Genomic DNA, 20,350 nt, shown 5'->3' with positions numbered 1-20,350 from the left:
TTAATTTCTCCACTTTTTCTTTGTAAACATGCTTGAAATAATATTTAAATGGAGAGTGATGGAATGGCTTTGCTCCTTTTCTCTCTTCATTCTTACGATACAATTTTTTTTTTTTGCTTTTGCTGTTCTTTATTTTTCAGATTAGTTTTATTCCCTAGAATCCTGCATGAATACAATGATATTCTGAAGTACTGTTTAATGACAGTTTTGGTGTGTCCTCTTCTCCCATGTCCAACAGCCATATTTCATTGGTGCAGGAGCTCAACTGCCATTGTTTGAATTTATGAAATCTGCCGACATTCAGATGTGCTGTCTGGGCAGTTGCTGAGTCTGGCTTGGTCCTCAGTCTCAGACCTCTCTACTCCACTTCTTTGAGACATGGATCACATATGGCTGCTTTTGACCGTTGAGCCAGAATCCAAGGAATTCTGATACTTCAGTACTTTTTAAGGTTGTCTCTAGTATATGGACAGCCTCCTCTGTTAGGTTAATCTTTTTAGAGATGGCACAACAGGAAAATAAGCTCAAAGAAGAAATTTCAGTCTATGATGGCGATCTTGTAGGCTCCCCAAATTACAGTTTTTTCTGGTATTATGGAATTGTTCTGCTGCTTAGGGAGTGGTTTGGCAGAACTTCAAACTGACAGAGTACACCCTGCCCTCTTCTGCCATTCAGGGGCTGAGGGCATGTGAGTGCTGCCCTCCCTTCACCCTCTCTATTAATGATGTCATAGACCACTTATTTTTCATGGTTTTATGCTGAAGTATCCTAGTCTTAGTTACTCCTGTAGCAGAAGTAATTCTAACTTTTTTTTTTCCATTATTGTTCCTTGAATCCTTTTAAAATTACTCTTTCTTGTTTTTTTAAGGTGGGGAAACCAGGGTTACATGCTAGATTTACCAGTGACATAATTGCATCTTCTTTTGTTTTCTATTTGCTCATAGTTCTTAGCATTCATTTTTCTGGGTTTCTTTGACTTGTCATTATCAAGTATTTTCCTAGAATGATAGGAAAGACCTTGCTTCTGAGTAGTAATCTTATAACCTGTGATTTTTATATGTAAACTTAAAATGTATTTCCTTCATTAATTTGCATTTATTAATATTTGATGTGTCATATTTTGCTGAGCCACTCAGTAGCATAGATGACTTCTGTAGCTCTTCATAGCCTGCCCTATTCTTTGTCTGGAACACTGTCACCTGAAGACTGCATCACTCCATGAGTGCACATTCTTTTCAGTGTAATTTACAAATTTATTGAATAGCACAGATTATAGTGAGGCTCCTCTGGTGACCTTCTTCCTCTCCAGGTGCTGGCTATTTCCTCCTTTTAATTCAAGTCCTTTAAACAGCATTGTATCATTTTCTTGCTAGCTTAGGATTTTTTTTGTGTTGGGTTTTTTTGTTTGTTTGATTTGGGTTCTGTTGTTTGGTTTGGTTGGGTTTTATGGGGTTTTTGAGGCTTTGATGATGGGCTTATTTTAAAATGCCTTTTGCATGTCTTCAGCAGATATTAAACTAATCTCCTGCATCCTCAATACTTGTTGAGTCTGTCAGAGAAAGGCAGTATATTGGAGAAAGATGATGTCCCTTTGCAAAGGCTGTTTTCACTCTTCCAAATGTTGTACATATAATGGTGCCCTCAAACTCTGTTTTATAGTTTCTACAAACTTGCACATTATTTATCTTCATTTTTTTTAAATACACAGATAACACTATTCCATCCAGATTTTAATGGTGTCATCAAGTTGGTTGATTGAAAGACAAATTTGCTGCTTTGGATAGCAGCTGTTCTATGATAGATCTAGTCCTAGATGGACTATATTTTTTAAATAGCATTGTTGCAACTACTGTTTCTTCTTTTTAAATGCTAGCCGTCCCGTTTCCACCAACGCATCGCTTGACCTCTGAAGAAGTGTTTGACACAGATGGAAGACCAAGGGTTGACATTTTGAAGAACCACTTGATAAAAGAAGGTCGAGTGGATGAAGAAATTGCACTTAGAATCATTAATGAGGGTGCTGCAATATTACGGAGGGAAAAAACTATGATAGAAGTTGAAGCTCCAATTACAGGTAATAGATAATTTCATTTGTTCAGCAAAAAAATGCTAACATAAAATTTCTGTATGATCTTCCTGAGTTATTCCTCACAACTGCATTTGCTTAACAGGACTGAAATGGTCAGAAAAAATAGGCTGCATGTTATTTTGCAAAATGAAGATGTTATACCTATTGAAAAAAATTAGTATCATTAGTGTAAAAAGACAAACTCACAAGTATTCAAATAGTGATGAATTACTGATTTCCAGTGTTGTAAGTAGGAATAAACATGTACCTGAAATAAAATAAAAAAACCTCAGAATTATCCTGAAATCTAAATATGTGAAGAGAAGCTAACTGGTGTGGTTTGAAGCAAGTATTGTGAACTGGAATTGTGAGTGAAAAATATATCTTTATAGTTCCTCTGTAGGTAAGACTGATGATTACTTGCAGAATCATGTTCTTGTCAGGGTGGTAGTACTGGAAAGTGTTGAAAGATTCTTTTAGTATCTTTAATGCCCTAGGACCACATCCACTGTGATAAAGAACTGACTCCTGGGTTTTTTTGGAGTATTTTCATGGTTTGACTAGTTCGATTTCTGTTTGACCTGGTGAAAGGTGGAATTGATGTCTTTTAGTACTTTTATTTACAAACAATCCAGACTCATATAAAATAGTTTACACTGCATATCTATTATTTATGATAATGAAAGTAGATTTTATTATTGTGTTCAAATCACATTTAGTCAAAATGTGTTTTCTTCTAAATTGGTCTATTTAAAGTTAGTGTCTGAAAAGCTTATTTCAGGTCTTCATCTTGCTTTAATTTGTTAATATTGGGTAACTGAAAACATTTAAACAGTACATCATTATTATTGACATTTTTAAAAATATGAATGATTCAAGTGGTGGAAACCACTAAGTGACAGTCTGAACTCAGAGTCTCTTGAAGCTCCAGATAAAGCTCGAAACTACAGAGTAGTCTGTATGTTTAGAATTATTTATTTCCATTTATTTGGGTAGTTACCCGAAGCTACTGGTATACTGGTGGCTGAAAAAAAGGAAAGTTCTTGCAGTGTTTGTGTAGAGATCTTAAGAAAAATTAAAAGAGGTTACATTTTATTTAGTCTAATACTGTGTAGGTTGTGAGGACAAATGGTCTGCTACAAGGGAATAACAGCCTTTGAAGTGTAGTGTGCCGTATCTGATACTTCTTTCAAAAGCAAAACAACTTTTTTTCCCCAAGAAAAATGTCCTAAAAGATGCTGTTAGTTGATTAGTGACATTTGGCATCAATGGAGGACATAGTCTCTCAAATTCCTGTTAATTGTTATTAGGAAGAATAACAATAATAACTGTTTCCCACAACCTCATATAGAAGTAAGAAGGCAGCTCCTGATTTCCATTGAGCTGGTGGAAGCTCCTGTGGGAATGAGGAGTTAAGAACAGTTGTCTCTTCCGTGCATTTTTTTTCAATTATTTTTTAATTGTGACATGACCTGGCTTTGCTGTACGCTCTTGAAAGTCTTCCCATTTGCTGTCTTTGGCATTTCTGCCTTAGGTTGCTGACCACTGGTTTTGTCCTGTCTCGAATTCTAAAAACACAAGAATAATCCACTGTTTAAATAGTGAAGGTAGTTCACTGAAAGTGACTGAGCAAAGAGAAGATAGTATGATAATAAAAGCTGTGTTAGCCTGACTAAGAAAGAAAAGCATACCTTGCTTTTTTCAATCCCATGTGAACACAGCAGATTGTTGCAAAGCAGCAGGCATTTTCAAATATGCATACCAAGGAGAATTTGCTGAGATACCTGAGGGGCTGGGGAGGACAGTAAAGAACTGTTGAGAACTTTCAGTACCTCAGTGGTCAGTGCATTGACTGTTTGGAAGATACTACACAATCTGCTAGACTCAAATAGGGCTGTCATTAGTATTGTTACAGGTAGTGAGGACAGCATCTTAATGAAAAGCAAAGGGGGAAGCTTAAAAAATTTTTGTTATTCCTGCTTTATACCTTTCTCTCTTCATAATTAGAAGTTCTTTGTGGCTGTTTGCTTAACTATAACTTATTTTCTGTTAAATTTTCTTTCATTAAATTGAACAAAATTTTTGCTTGCAGTGTGTGGTGATATTCATGGCCAGTTCTTTGATCTTATGAAGCTGTTTGAAGTGGGAGGATCACCTGCTAACACAAGATACCTCTTCCTCGGTGACTATGTAGACAGAGGTTATTTTAGTATAGAGGTAACTGAATATATTAATGTTTTGTCCTAAATTTTTCTGTAAGCAGAATTTCATGGAAGTTTTCAAATGAGGTTTTAGGTCTGCTTTGAACATGTGAATGTTTTCTTCCTTGCTATGCTTTCTCCTATGACAAAAGCCTATTTACCAAAGGATATTGACCAACAGTTTGGACTATCCCATTGAAATCACCAGGCTTAATAATTTTTCCTCTTCTTTCTTTAGTTAATTTTTTAAAAGTTGAATTTTATAGTATTATTATGCATAATCCTGCATCTCTAATAATATGCAGGAAGGTGTGCTTATATGTTTTTGGAGAACAGGTGAGTCATGACTGCAAGGTCTTTCAATGTGTTATAGCTGTTTATCTGTATAAAGTAGATTCGTATGTACATAATAGATTCATTTATGTACATAATACATTTTTTTAAAAATAATTACTAGTACTTTAATAAAATTCTGAGGGTAATTCCCTAAGGATGACCTGTGTTTCTGCTGTTAAATTTTCAGGTATTTTGAATTAAAATAATTTTGATTTTCAGCATGTTTATTAAATACACCACATTCCAGAAGTATTCACTTACTTATATAAATCAGTTTCAGAGCTGTGATTTTTAAGTTAACTATTCTTCTGGAGCTAGCTTTGGAAGTACCTCAGCTTGGGATCTCTTCATAGATAAATATCTAGTAGAGTGGCATACCATTTGAAGTAGTAGTTTGCACATCATGGTGTATGATACTTGACTTCTGTATTAAAGTTACGCTGTTCTAATAACATATGTAGGTACAGACTGTGAAGAACATGCAAAGTGCTGTTTGGGGTTGTTAGGGATGGCAGACCATCAGGAGATGCAACAGGAGTGATTGCCTTGAAGTAATTTATGAGGAAAAATTTCAACATTTGAATCTTGGCCTGTTCTTGATTATGTCAAATAATCTATCTTTGAAAATGACTTTTACATAGCGACACTGTATGTTACTATATGAAAACTTGCAATGAAATATTTTTCAACCATTACACTTAGAAAAAAGAATTAACGATGGATGTTGTTGAATGTAGCAATAAGAACTGACTGATTTTTTTTCCTCATATAGTTCTGATTTAATTTTTAATATAATATTTTGTATGCTAGATTTACTTGCAGAATATGTCATGATATTATAAATACACTCTTGAAAACCACTCCAGGTTTCTTAAAAAGCTTGTTTGTCTTCATTGAGATAATCTGCTGTCTTTTCCTCTGGGTGTTGGAACATCAGTGAAGTACATGGCAGATTATCTGAATGAAGTGGAATTGCTGCAAGTGCATGAAGGTGGGACTATGTTTTGTGGTCCTGTTGAGAAAGAGGAATGTAGTACGTAAAAATCAGTCATTTGTTCTCCATTTTAACCTTCTGAATTTTTTTTCCTACTGAAGTTTTTGCCTTAATATTGAAGAGGTTTTAGTTGACCTCCTGGAGTTTTCATATATGATTACTTTAAAATCTTTCTTTGTGATTGAAAGCATAATCTACTTTTGGTAAAATACTGGACTTTTCATGGAAAAGCAAGGCTGAAATTTTCTAAAAACCTGTGAACAGTAACATTTGATTTTTCACTAAGAAATTCTTAATCAGTCTTTTAAATCAGTCTTTTAATCATCTTTTAAAATGTTATGAGTTCTAATAGGAAAGATGATTACATGCTCTGTGCTTGTATGTAACAAACTGTGGGGATCAAAATGGAGTCCTTCACATAAGTGTGTGCAAGTTCTTTTCTCTAGTGGAAGTAACAGAACATAGAAAATTCAGTCATGAGTCTGTCTGAATTTGGTGATAAAAAGCAAATATGCCAGTACAGGAAAGATTAACAAATAATTTTATTTTGTACTTAGCAGGTAGCATGCATCAGAATGTGTAAATCTCAGCAATTTAATAAAATGTAGCATCCATTCACTGGAAGGAAGGCACTATTTTGCCACTTTCGTATTAAGTGTTTTCAAGGTTGCAAGCTTTTATAATTTTTTCATACAAACTGACTTAACTATAACAGTTCAGTCGTAGAATTTGCCAAATTAATTCATGTATTCATTTGATGAATAGCAGTCATTTTGGAAGAAACTGATTATGCTCTCTGCTGGGAAACAGTTTTAAAGAGTCTGGGGATTTTGCCCTGTATGGAGATCTTGGAATGCCAGGTTGGAAGGGACCTGAAGGATCATCTGGTCCAACCTTTCTAGATAATCAATAGTTTATATGAGATGGCTCAGCACCCTGTCAAACTGAGACTTAAAAAATAACAAAAATAATTATAGAGTTGTAGAGATATTGTAAAAGAAGCTTTATCACTGGAAAAACTAATATTTTTCATATTTTTACTAAGAAAATAAGAAACATTTAGAAATAGGTTTAGCTATACTTCACAATAGAAGGATGATATATTTTTCCATGTTTGCTGAGTGTTTTAAAGTGTTCCTTTGTTTTCTTTTTTCATTTGTACACTTATTATTCTAGGCAAAGTAACTTTGAAGAATGATATCTTCAGTGTATTTGTACTGATTCAGAACAAGAATACTAACCACTTGCAGGTTACTTCAACATTCCCCACGACTTCTGGGGTCTTGAGATTTCTGTGCTCAGTTAAAAATGCAAGAATCAGATTTGAAATTTAAGAAATACATTTTGGGCATTCAAGACTGCTGAGTGCTAATAGACTCTTAACTGAAAAAATCATTCAAGTTCTGTAGTTCTGTCCTCAACTCTGTTCACTACTGATGTTGCAGTAATCAAGCCTACTAAGATGGAAGCCTACTATAATTCTTTGAATTTGCTGCTTGAACACTGAATAAACAACCAGCTTTCGTAGTTTTGGAAGGAAAAAAAAGGTTTCCTCTGTCCATTCTTAGTTTTAAAATTGTGTCCAAAAGATATAGCTGACTTAAATGTAAATAGTCTTGTGGAGTTGTTTTCTTCAGTCACTACTAATACACGTCTGCTTTCCTTCTTGTGCCAGTATTTAGAATCATATTATAAAATCAGATTTTAGGCATAAACACACATTATTTGTCTAGATGAAAGGTTTCTGCAGTATTATTCTGCTGAGTTTATGTATTATTGAGTGTCCAGTAAATATAAAAATTATATTCAGTATTTTGTACAGCTGTTCTTAAGAAAAGTAATAAGCAATTTACATTATCTCATGTCTGGAACTGGACTCAGGGAATTAGTGCTGGTTTTTAAAATGGCACATTAAGCAGTACTTGGGTTTGAAGCTGTTAATATTCTTAATCAATGTTTCTTAGTAATAGTTTTAAAAGTTCTTATAAAATAGTGTATTTTACTGGATATCTTTGTTTTTCAACAGTGTGTGTTGTACTTATGGGTCCTGAAAATTCTCTACCCAAGCACATTATTTCTTTTGAGAGGCAACCATGAATGCAGACACCTAACAGAGTATTTTACCTTTAAGCAAGAATGTAAGTATTGCCTAAGAATGTAAAATTAGCTAAGAGCCAACCTGCTGATCTATGGTCCCTCATTTTGCTTGAGATGTTTGTTAGTTTAATGAAGTTCTTATAAACATCTGGGAGGGGCCCACTGAGATGTGTAGAATTGCTTGCAGGTAAGTGTGACATTGGAGTGCAAGTTATGTAGAAGACTGCTGTCTGTAAAGGTACATTACCGAATAAATTTTGATCTGTCAATCCTGATTTTAAAATCCTGGAGAGATTAAGGGTTTTTTTCTGTCTTGGCTATAATCAAGAGTGCAGAGTAACTTGCTGAGCAGCATTGTGAAGCTAGCAAGAAAACCTTGCTGCTGAGTAGGTTTTCCATTTGGGGAACTGATTTCAACTATACAAGTAAGATAACTCTTTTCGTGACGTAAGCTGCTCCTCCATTTGAAGGTTTGTGTAGGTATTGATCCGGTGATAAATGGATCATTTGCCCTGGTAAAATGATGTCATCTATAAGCAGTTCTTAGCTTTTCACTGTAAATGAAAAATCACAAACTTCTCAGTAGTATTTTCCACTGAAGTCTGCTGTGTAATTGTATAATGCAAAATAATTGTTATTTTTTAAAAAAGAAAAATCGTTTCTCCACACGAGATAACAGAAGAAGAAATGAAAAATTGTTATAGTTCTGGAAGAGAACATTTAGCATAAGTGTGCTACTTGTTGTGGTGTTTGGAAATGCTAATTTAAACCCAAAAATATTAATTGCTTTGGTGGTTTTTTTTAAGCATTAATTTTGAGATTTGGTCTTATGATCCACTAAATTACTTCTCCCATCTAATATGTTTTTCTTAATGTTTTATATTTTCTTTCCTGCAGGTAAAATTAAGTACTCAGAAAGAGTCTATGATGCTTGTATGGAAGCTTTTGATTGTCTCCCTCTTGCTGCTCTTCTAAATCAACAGTTCCTTTGTGTTCATGGTGGACTTTCACCTGAAATTAATACACTAGATGACATTAGGAGAGTGAGTATTTTGTGTATTTGAAAATTAATGGAAATGCAGATATTCATACGCTGCTATGCAAAGTCATGTTTGTAAAATTGTGTATATTGTTTTCTGTTCTTGTTTCTTTTGGAAGTGTAAATCAGAAACTGAAATGTAGGCTAAGCAGTATCATAATGAAAAACTCTAGGATTATCTAGTGTATTTCCCATTAGTGGATCTCATTAGGACAGATGGGACTGTTACAAAACACACATTAAAAAAAAACACCTCAAAAACTCCACGTGGTTTCCCATGACAGGTAGTGTATGTACAATGCTACATAGCCAGTTGACATAGTGCTTTGTATATCTTTCTTGATAAGAGGTAGTGTTTTCAGGACAAAATTTAAGGAAGTTTTGTAGTTTTACAATTTTTGGTATATCAAACATGGTATTTCAGTTATTCTTACATTTATTTGAAAACTGGCATCTTGGTTTTTTCACTCTATTGACCATGTGGATTTTGGTTTTGAAAGAGTGTGAAATTGCAGCATTTAGTGGAAATTCAGATTGCTATTTAACATGGCAGATATGGTAGGCATTTGAGTAGCAGCTGTGTAGTGCTTCTCTCTGTGGTTAAGTGTGTTGAGTATATGAGTAAGAAGAGTGAAAACAAGTTTTAAAGTTAAGCAATGGAAACAGTAACTAGTAGTGTGCAATTCAAAGGGAAGAAGATACATAAGGTATCTATCTGTTCCTAATACCTTGATTTCAGCTTGTATGGACTGTTTATGTCAGGTGAAGATTGTAACAGATGGGAATTTTCAGACTTAAGTGCTTTCCTTTTTGCATACTCTTTTTGACTTAGTTAACTTAGCAAACATCCTGGCTGCTGCATTTGGAAATCAAAACCATTCCTCTTGTGATTAGTAACAACTAAAGTGTAGTTGATTTCAGCTTAAAAGATAAATGGGTGCTTCTAAGAATGCTTTGGTAAGGATGGAAGAAAAAAGTTGTTTATCCATATATGGAGGAAGGTATGCAGGGGCCTATTAAAATTTTCTAAATATCAAAGAGAAGGAGAAAGAATGTCCCTAATCAGGTTTTAGTATGTAAATATTGATGGCCCATTTTGCCTTGTATCTTCATTTATTGTATTTCTCATTTTCTTAGCATTTTCTCTTTTACTTGTGCTCCTTTTTCTTTTTTTTTTACCTCTCCCTCTCCTCAGATTTATAGGCTGCTGTCCAGTTGCATTTCATTTCTGAATTCAACAGATTTTTTTTGTACTGACTGGACCATTTCAGAGGCTGGAATGTCAGATTATTTCACTTACAGATAATTACACTGCCAAGCAGAATGATGTGAGAGGAGAAGAAAATGGTAGAAACAGAGAGGAAGAATATTTACAAGCTCATTGGTGTAAGTGGGAAAATGTACTGAGGCATTTTGCATTTTTGGAGCAAATACTAAGTTGTACAGAGGTCTATATGCATTGTGCAGAGAGAAGTAAGACAGCAAAGCAAGTAAATGGTGCCATTCTGATGAGACCTTAATACTTCTCAAGTTACAGATTAAAAGAATCATGGTCAGAGTTTTCTAGAACATAGTGTAAAGGAAACATAGTCTGGAAAACCACTTTGGAAAAATACTGTCACAGTAGGATTGTGATTAATTTTTCTTTTAGTCTCAATCTTGCAGCTGATCAGGTGTCAAAATGTCAAGTAAATTTAATGAAAAGGTAGTTCTGTCATCTTGGCCTGTACTTTCATACGTGCTTCTGTAACGCTCAGGACTACATTGGGATGAAATACAAGCTTGTATGTTTATATATATATGTATGAAAATCTGCGTTGTTTATTGCTTCTGATGAAAACTACATTTATAAATGCAAGGCAGTGTTATTAGAACTGTTCTTTGGACCTTTTTTGTTTTTTAAAGAATCATCTGGTAGCTTGTAAGAGGCACTGTTAATCAGTTGGCAGCAGCTTCAATAGCTGCATGAGAGTGTGGCATGCACTATAATTGTAGATGTGTTTAAATCGGTGATGTGAAATGATATTTTTATATCTAGGACAATATCATATACTTGTGGTACAAATGTATATGAAGTGACTTCTGTAAACAGTTGAGATGATTGTATAATATTACGAGCCTTCTGGTTTATTAGCTGATATTCTTATTAAGGAGAAGTCTTCTGTGTAACGTGTAGGTATAATCATCCAGTACAAGGGAAGAGAAGGGAAATCACAGCTCTTAAGCAGTGTTACTAAGAAAACCTAAGAAAAAAGAAGATTTCTCTGCAGATGCAATTTCTTCTGGATTAAGTGTTTTGTCAGTATTATTCACACTCAGGAAAGTGTTTAAACTACAAAAAGGAAAATATTATTTTTACTGACATAACAATAGAGGACAGCTATCATAGTAGCTATGACAGTAAAGCCTAACAAGAAAGATTGCTGCAAGTGCTTCTTATTTCTGGGAAAATTGAAGTTTGTGAAACTTGCACTAATCTGATTTCTATTCTCTGAACTTCATTTACACAAATGTCCTGATTGTGTTGGTAAAGAGTATCCCTTTCAGACACATGTCCATCAACTCAGAGATGCTGTTCAGTTGATTTCTATTGCACTGCCAAGACTTCAGCTGAAACAAAATTCCAGGATTTTAAGACTAGTGATTTATAAGGAGGGAAGTATTGAGAAAAGATTATGAGGACTCTAAATTCAAAGAAGAGTGACAGATAATTTTCTTCCTCATTTGCAACAGATGGTCATTCATTTCTTTAGATCTTGGTCATGCTGAGCCTTGATCAGCAGCGTGCCTTGAAATACACAGGGGTGCTACTGGGAATATGTCTCGATAATACCTTGCTTCCTTTCTGTGATCTGCTGAAATTTCCTTTTCTTTAGTATTATACAAGATGACTGCCACTCTTTACTGGCCTTCACATTGTTTTTAGGGCTTTACTGTGTGATAGTTCGCAGGAACTATTTTCTATTTTAACACCAGGTGTAGTGATTCTTATTCTTGAATAAAATTTACTTTCTCTGTTACCTTAATCATATTTAGAAAAATGTTAAGCTGATTTGTATTGAGATCTTGTTTTGACATAGTTGCAACATACTCAGAAATAGTTAAAAAGTAGCAAGTGTTTTGAATTAATTCATGTCCTTTGTTAACTTTCTTGCTGTCCTGATGTAGAGAAACCCTTAAGTTGATTATTCTGATTTGATATACGCAATCTGAGTTGAGTAGCTAACAGTGACATTTCCTTAAATGTTGAGATGTCTTGAGAACCATGCCACTTGTTAGACTATCTAGTGAAGGATAAACTGATTTGGTGTGTAAGTATATACTTTTTTTTACAAACTGACCTCCTTACTTCAAGAAGTTGCTACATTGTTGTTCCAATGCTAAGAGACAGTAACTTGTGAGAAAAGTGTGTTGCTTGTAGGAGCCAAAATCTTTAGCCAAATGGATAGAGACATTAAAAGTAAAAGTAACAAGGAAAATCAATGAATAATAACTCCAGAAAATGCTTAGAAATGCTTTCTAGACTTTCAGCCTTCTGTATTGCAGGAGACATCAGTCGCCAAACAGTTTAATCTTCTTGTGTGAGTGCTTCTGTTAGCTTCTGGACCCAAATTTATTGCTGGAGGTTTAGAAACTTGATGGTTTAATCTACAGAAATTCAGGTACTTGCAGAAGTTGATGGACTGACTTCTTCAATCTGGAAGAAATATTCCATACCGGGTTTATCATCCAGTGTGGGAAATGTTAAACCACTAGAATTTTTAATATTGAATAAATTCCAACAAGAACTTCAGTTAATACCTGCCTTGCCGTTATCTGGCAGGAATTTGTAAAGATCTGGACCTCTCCACTTATGTTACAGGTGGCAGCCTCAGGAGCTCTGATTTTCCAGGGCATGAGAGAGCTTGGCACTACTGCTGGTTCCATATTTGAATGGATTCCTATGGACCGTTAGACTCAAATTCACCAGGTGCTCACCAAACCTCCCTTCGAACCTGTCATGAAGAGTTAAGTGTTCTCTAGTACCATCAAAGTCATCTTCTTTGGTATGGGAGGTAAAGTGAGATAAATGCAGGGTCCATCAAAGAACTGTCCCTACATTTCTTGGATAAAATCATCTTGTGAACAAACTCCAGCTACATAAAGATCAAACAAACTTTATATTGAATCTAGGATATCTAATTTCATTTCTGGGACATCAGAGATTGATTGACTCTTACTTAAGCAGGGTATTTTATTTTTAAGTTGACAAATGTGCTGTTCTCCTTACTTCTTCCCCCTTTCACTGTGGTTTCTAGGAAAGCTGCAGGCTGCTAAAGCAGGTGTTTCCAGGCGGAAATTTGTTAAAGCAGCAGCTAGAAAAAAGTGAACAAAGACATTTCCCGAAATGCTTATGGCCCATTACACCAGGGCCATAGCTGAGAAATAAAGCCTGTATGAAAGAAGTCTAAGATGGCTAAGCTGGTCACCTCTTCATTACATTTTAAATGATCCATTATGCAGATGGGTGTCTCGGGGGGGGGGGTTTGGTTGGGTTTTTTTTGGATAATCTATTTAGTCTCTTCTAGTCAGTGCTAATAATTCATGCTTTTCTTTTATAATTCCTGTTTTCTGTACTGTGTCTCTGCTAATTCCTGGTGGTGTCTCGAGATTGGTAGATGTGGCATGTGCATGAAAGAGGACCATTTTGTTCCTTGTCTGTAACTTAACCTTGTATTACGCATATCCATCAGTCTGGAATTTATCTCCCTTCTTTTTACAACTAATGAATCTTATTGCTCTTAACAGGTTTGGTTCTTTTGGCATGCCTTTGCCTTATTTTATGAGGAGGAGAGGAAAAAATATACAGAAACTACTTCTCTATGATATAGTTGGGATTTGTTCTAAAAACGCTTGGTATTGATGGATATGTAGTTTAGCACATTTATGAAACATAAAGATTTAATATTCAAAGAGTCTTTGTGCTGTTGCCTTTTCTCAAACAGTTAGATAGATTCAAAGAGCCTCCAGCATTTGGACCAATGTGTGACTTGTTGTGGTCAGACCCTTCAGAAGATTTTGGAAATGAAAATTCACAAGAACATTTCAGTCACAATACAGTCAGAGGATGCTCATACTTTTATAGGTGAGAGTATGCTGTGATCTGTATGATGTTTTAATGCTGACCCTTGCTGCATACTTAAAGATAATTTCTTTTACTCATAGTTATTTTCATTTCACAGCTATCCGGCAGTTTGTGAATTTTTGCAAAATAATAATTTGTTGTCAATCATTAGAGCACATGAAGCACAAGATGCAGGGTAAGTAATTTGTGTCCTTCAAGAAATTACTTGCAGTGTAAAATAAAAATTAATTGCTTATTGCTATAAGTTGTAAAATAATCTGTTTGGTTTTGCAGTTATAGAATGTACAGGAAAAGTCAAACTACAGGGTTCCCATCATTAATAACAATTTTTTCAGCACCTAATTACCTGGATGTCTACAATAATAAAGGTAAGAACATGCTATTAATAACTATGTAATAATAAAATAAAAATGGCTCACTAGATAAGTCATCTAATATCAACAATTTTTTTGGTAGGTAAGGAATTAAAGGACAAAAAAATCCATTAATAAAAGTTATGTTATGAAGAAGAACATGTGACATAAATGACGATCTCCTGTAAGAGTACCTTGAAGTACAAGTGTGGGCAAATGTTTCCTTTGTAAAAATTGGTGCTATTTGGTACTTACGGATGTATCAGATGGTGTTTTCCGGTGAGGCAAGGCTTTCCTGTGCTGTGAGTTTTCACTCCTCAGGTGATCTTGTGAACTAAGTAAGGAAAGGAGGAGTCAGTTGTGATGGTGCAGGGCCATAATGCCTGCATAGGGGAAATGAAGAGGAAGCAAGTACTGATCTAAATACTGATCACCATTGGAAGTATTATTAGCGAGGTGTAATTAGTTTTTGTCCATCCTCTGCTTAAGATGAAGTTATACAGGAAAACCATGTTTAATAGCGTGGAGAAAGATTTACTAGTCAGAATTACAGAGAAGAGCTTAGCTGTGAGTTAATATTCTACATAGATGAGGACAAAGTTCAACAACAGAAATAATTAGAAATAAAGCCTGCTGAAAATCAAGTATAACATTAAAGTGTGACATTTCAAGTATGTAATGCATGAATGATCTCCCAGTGTTCAAATAGTGTTCCTTTGACACAAATATCTCTTTTCTGTGAGATATATTGCTTTTTCTCCCACCCACCTCCAAAGAACCACCGTCCAACCCATACCACTTAGGGAGGGTGATTAATTGTACAGAAGAAAAGATGAGCTGTTGTTACTTGCAATGATTGTAAAGTAAAGGAGAAATAAATATAGCTTCAACTGCCTTTTAACATTTTTTCACCGTATCTGTGGATGTTGCATTGTAAGAATCCTTTTTCACACTAGCTCTTCCCAGTGTAATACAAGCAGAAGTATGGCAAAATGCAAACACCACTTATTTAGCTTTAGAATGCTTCTGGTTTTGTTTTGCTTCTCCATGCTTCCCCTTGTCCCTGATCTTCTAGATTTTTGGGGTTTTACTCCAGGCTTAGAATGTGGGAAGACACATAAGAGAAAGAAAACCTGAATCTGGATATACTGCTGTTCTGAGTTAGGATTTTGTTAAGGTAGCTGAACTTGCAGCTTTTCTGGACCTTTTAAAATCTCTGTTCATTATAGACTCTACAATAGGATAGTACAGCACCATACTGACATGATACAGTACCTTAAACTGCAACATGTTAAATAAAAATGAAATTTCTCAATTAGAAGCCTGTCCTGTAAATACTGTGAAAGAAAGTGAATGGAGTATCTCTAGGATTTTTTTGACTATGGTATAAAATAGAGCTAAAAATCCCCTGTGACTTTACATTTGTGGTACTTCCAAGTTTTAAACATTCTTTTTAGAAGATCTGTATTTTATTTTAGCTGCTGTATTAAAATATGAAAACAACGTGATGAATATTCGTCAGTTCAATTGCTCTCCTCATCCTTACTGGCTACCAAATTTTATGGATGTTTTCACATGGTCTTTGCCATTTGTTGGAGAAAAAGGTAGGCAAAAGTTACATTTCAGTTAATAACTTTCCTGTTTCTCCCAGGTGAATGTTGGGAAGTTGTTTTTTTTATTATTATTAAATATATTTACCAGTGTGAGATTAATTGCATAATTTTTGTGAAAACTAGTATCTGTATTTATCAGGTAGAAGATTTAGTGAAGTTGTTAAAGTTATTTGGAAGGGGGTATTTTTGCATGTGAAAATGTAATTTCTGAGAAAAGATAGACTGAAATACAACCATTTCTACAGGTTTGGGTTGTCTTGTCCACCTCAGTAAAGACAGTTAAAACTGCATCTAAAAAAGCAGAGTTATTAAGAGGACTTGTAATTTCCATCGAGGGAGTATATCTGCATTGCTACATAGTATCATTGGACTGCATTTGAAGTCAATACAAAAATTTTTCATGCTTACAAAATGCTAGGTTATATACATTATTAATCTTGTATAGACTGTTGAGGTGTTCATGTAAAATTTTAACTTTTCTATATCGTTATAACAGTTTGACCTTCTTTAAAGATAATTGTTTTCAGTTGTGGGTGGTTGGGGTTTTTTTTGGCCCTGTAGAGTTGATAACTCTGAATCTAGGACACTGGGGCTCTGGGTAGTCTTCAGTTAAAAAGCAATGAGGTTAGAGGCTATTTGGGTCTGTTTAAAATCCTTCCATGACAGGAACTGCTCTTTTATAAGAGAGATCTGGAAAGCTCTTTAAACTTCTGTGAAAAATATTCTTGAGATGATACAGTTACAGTCATATAAACCTAGGGTTCTAGATTTGTTTGTATTGTCTTTAGTGAGCAGTTAAACACAGATGATTTCAACACTTTTTAGTGTGGTTAACCCACTCAACAATTTTGTTACTTTTTAGCTGAGAGACCTGACATTTAAAAGGAGATTTTGTTCATAGCTCTCTTAACCAGCAATGCAGTAGGTAACATTTTCAGGGGCCTTTGTTGTGATGGTGTCATGAGAGACCCAGGTACTTTTAAGTAAGTTGCTCAGTGACTCACTGTATGCTTAAGACTGCTGGAATCACGACCCCTGTATTTTGTCTTGCCTTTGAACAAATACATGCTTCCGCTTTTGATGAAGGATATATTGTCAAAATTTTCTGGTCTGTGTTGAACAGATGAAAATCAGAGTAACTTGTTAATTTTTTGTTTGTTGGGTTTTTTAATTAGAGAGTAACTCTTTCTGAAGACTGGAGAAGAGTATCATAGCAGATAACACAGGGATTGTATAAATTAGTCATGCATAAATGTCAACAGCAATTTACAGGGTTTTTAATCATCTGACTGAACTTCTGGAGTCGGTTTCTGAACACTGGGGGGACAAGAAGTTGACTTTTAAGAAAGAATCTGATACATGTGGGAAAGATTTGAGTGGCAGAATAGGGAGATTCCTGGAGAAAGGAAATGTAAGCTTTTTTGAGACAAGTTTGTGTTGTGACTATGTTAATATTTTTAAAGGGGGTTTGAAAAGATGGGTAGTTTGCAGCATATTTATAGAATAGTATTTTTTTGCTTCAGTGCCTCTGCTGCATGCTTGCAGGTGCCAGAAATAGAATAGTTTTATCATGTTAAACCAAAATTTGAGCTGTCAGAAGGTTTTCATATTGAAGTAAATTTTTGCATAAAATACAGTTCATATACTTATCCTAATATAAAAATACTAATACACAAGAAGAGAATTCTTAAATGCATGAGATAGGAGAGAAAGCTCTGCTGTGGTCTTTGATGGGTATTAAAATTTTTACATGCTAATTCTTCTGAGCTTTTTAAGTTCTGTGACAGCTCACATCAAGAACATCTTGGTTTTTTTGAAAACAGTTTACTGAGCAATGGCTCTGATGTTGGAAGTCCATTCACTATAGTTGTTGGTGACTAGTTATATCTTGTGTGCATGAAAATACTAGAAATCCTACAGGGAATGAATTAAGATTTATTTTTTCCTATACAGTAACAGAAATGTTGGTGAATGTTTTGAGCATTTGTTCTGATGATGAACTGATGACAGAGGGAGAAGATCAATTTGACGGTAGGGGTTACTTTAAGATATATAAATCTTTTTAATGGTAATTACTTGACCTGGAATTTTTCTTTAGATAATGACACTTAGGGAAAAGAAGGGAATTGTGTTCTTGTGTTTGTGATCAAGAAGTAGTAATGGTATCTTTTGCAAATACCCATATCTGATTTCTATTTAAAACTGAAACGTTTTGTGGAAAATCCCAATTTCTTGGTACTTTAAATTTGGAACATACAAACTTACTTTGGTAATATTTAGAATAATTAGAAGATCTTAAATTTCTTAATGATTGTTCTTCAGCAAAGAGTTGATACAGGTGAAATTCAGCTATAATATTTCTTATGAAAATGTGCTAAACATAAAGTATGAAAAACAAGTTTAAGTCCTGGTGTTTGAGTCTAAAGCATGAAAGTCAGAAGGAGAACTGTATAATATGTATATTGTATACATTGTATGATATGTATTCACATAATGAATTACAACATCTTTCTATCTTCTAAACTATGATACAGTAGATTGTTAAGGAGATGTTTTTAGCCTGATGTTTATGAAGCATCATTAACATGAAGACTTGTTTTGTTGGGGTTTTTTGGTAGTGTTTATTGTCACACCTAGAAGTTTCTCAGACTTGCTTCAATTTATCCAGTAACAACTGATTTGGTGGATTTTTTGTTTATGGGGGAGGAGGAAGGTTTTAGCTGCCTTTGAGGAACACTGAAGGATCATTTATAAGAATATTAGAGACATGACCCCATTCTTACTGTTGGATAACTATTGTGTTAAAATTCATTAGCTGAATAGTGTTCAGATGCAGCTGTATGTTTAAGATTGGGTTGCATTGGTTATGAACCATTTGAACTTGCTGCCATTTAGGTTGTTGCCAGACATGAAAACTTAGAAATAGTCTCAAATGTGATCCTGCAAACAAAGTAATTTATGTTTTCCAGTCAAGTAATACTACTAACTTGAGCATAAAGCAATTACACCAAGCATTTGCAGGATAGTGTTTGGTGGTATTCTAAGACATTAGGATTTAGGCTGTCCAGCGTAGGTGGTCGGTCAGTTGCATATGCTCTGTCTTTAGTACAGTAGTTGCAGTTTCCTCGTTTCAATTATTTTATTATTCTGTCTCGTTTAACAATTTCTTTGCCTGATGCATCTCTTAATGTCACCTAGGTACTGTCTGTGCTTTATCTTTCTATGTCAATGGATATTTTTTTAACTGTTGGCTTTCAAGCTTTTACTTCTTTCTTGTCAAACTTTAAAATACGTGCAACAATGCCACTACTTGTTCGATGAATGCATTTTTAAGTGTTGCAATTTTCCATTTTATTTTTTCACATTTCTTCTCCATTCCTTCTTTATTACCACTGCCAAGTTAAATATCTTTATTTGTCTCACTCACCTTTTTCTCCATCGTTCACTTCCTTTTTTTCTGGACTCTCCATCTGAAGAGCGACTCATATATGGCAATAAAAAAGGTACAGACCAGACAGAGTAGGAATGTTTTGAAATATGACTTCATAGAATCTGGCAATACAAGTATTAATGCATAAAATACCTTTCTGATGGGAGACATATGTAGCATTTTTTATTATTACAGTTTGATTAGATGTTTTTAAAGGCTTTTGTGTTTTGTGATCAGAAGTCATATTCCAAGACATCTGTCTTTCTGTGCATGAAATTTTTTTCCTCCTTTCTTCCATTCCTTCTCTTTTAAAAAACATTTTCTTGTAGAATTTCATTCTTTTACCTATTTCTAAAATTTTATCTTTGGTCCTGCATGTGTAGGGAACGTTCAGTTGTCTGTCTTGCTCTTTAATAATGTTATTGTGAGCTGTTTTGAGATTGTGCATGGAATGTGTTTATACAACAATGTTCCAAAACTTGGTTTGTATAGTACTTTTTGTTTCCTTCAATTGAGATGTCAAAAAAGTATTTTTTGATTGTATGTGCAATTTGAAGACAGTTGGATACAAAATATAAAAAGAAGCTTATTAACCTAAGTTCATGGTATATCATCTGTTTTATGGAAATTCCAGGTATAGATAATTCTGCGCAGAAAAATTCTTCAGACCATTACTTGGCTAACAATCAATTTTGCTCTCTAGAAATTCATCTGTTCCAGAGATTATTTCCAATACTTGAGAGTGCATTGGATCAAACAGATGTTTCCAAAGATTATGTGAGTTCTTTGGAACACAATCATGGAATGAAATCACTTAGGTTGGAAAATACCTTTTAAGATCAGGGAGTCCAACCATTAGCCCTACTCTACCAAGTCCAGCACTAAGCCGTATTCCGAAGTGCCACATCTAGACGACTTTTAATCACATCCAGGGATGGTGAGTCAGCCGCCTCCCTGGGCAGCAGGTTCCAATGTCTGACAACCTTTTCAGTGAAAAAGCTCTTCCTAACATCTAGTCTAAACCTCCCCTGGCACAGCTTGAGGCCATTTCCTCTTGTTCTATCACCAGTTACTTGTGAAAAGAGACCAGCACC

At 34.7% G+C, this 20,350-nt stretch overlaps 1 protein-coding gene across 8 annotated transcripts in view; it reads left to right on the top strand.

Moving 5' to 3' along the window:
* The window catches only part of PPP3CB (protein phosphatase 3 catalytic subunit beta), a 49,840-nt gene that overhangs the window by 11,021 nt on the left and 18,469 nt on the right, over window positions 1–20,350 (top strand). For 5 of the 8 annotated variants that reach the window (XM_051619922.1, XM_051619926.1, XM_051619925.1 and 2 more), the window contains exons 2-10: window positions 1,874–2,074; window positions 4,161–4,285; window positions 7,626–7,737; window positions 8,594–8,739; window positions 13,721–13,860; window positions 13,958–14,035; window positions 14,134–14,228; window positions 15,692–15,817; window positions 17,780–17,857. In XM_051619922.1, coding sequence (XP_051475882.1) covers window positions 1,874–2,074; window positions 4,161–4,285; window positions 7,626–7,737; window positions 8,594–8,739; window positions 13,721–13,860; window positions 13,958–14,035; window positions 14,134–14,228; window positions 15,692–15,817; window positions 17,780–17,857 — 1,101 coding nt within the window. Of the gene's footprint in view, window positions 1–1,873; window positions 2,075–4,160; window positions 4,286–7,625; window positions 7,738–8,593; window positions 8,740–13,720; window positions 13,861–13,957; window positions 14,036–14,133; window positions 14,229–15,691; window positions 15,818–17,779; window positions 17,858–19,302; window positions 19,330–20,350 lie in introns of all 8 variants that reach the window. The other 3 variants (XR_007889528.1, XM_051619924.1, XM_051619920.1) reach the window with 1 other exon arrangement.

The sequence above is a fragment of the Apus apus genome, chromosome 4, assembly GCF_020740795.1.
Source record: "Apus apus isolate bApuApu2 chromosome 4, bApuApu2.pri.cur, whole genome shotgun sequence".
NCBI classification, from domain to species: Eukaryota; Metazoa; Chordata; class Aves; order Apodiformes; family Apodidae; genus Apus; species Apus apus.
This window is presented reverse-complemented; position numbering and strand designations above follow the sequence as displayed.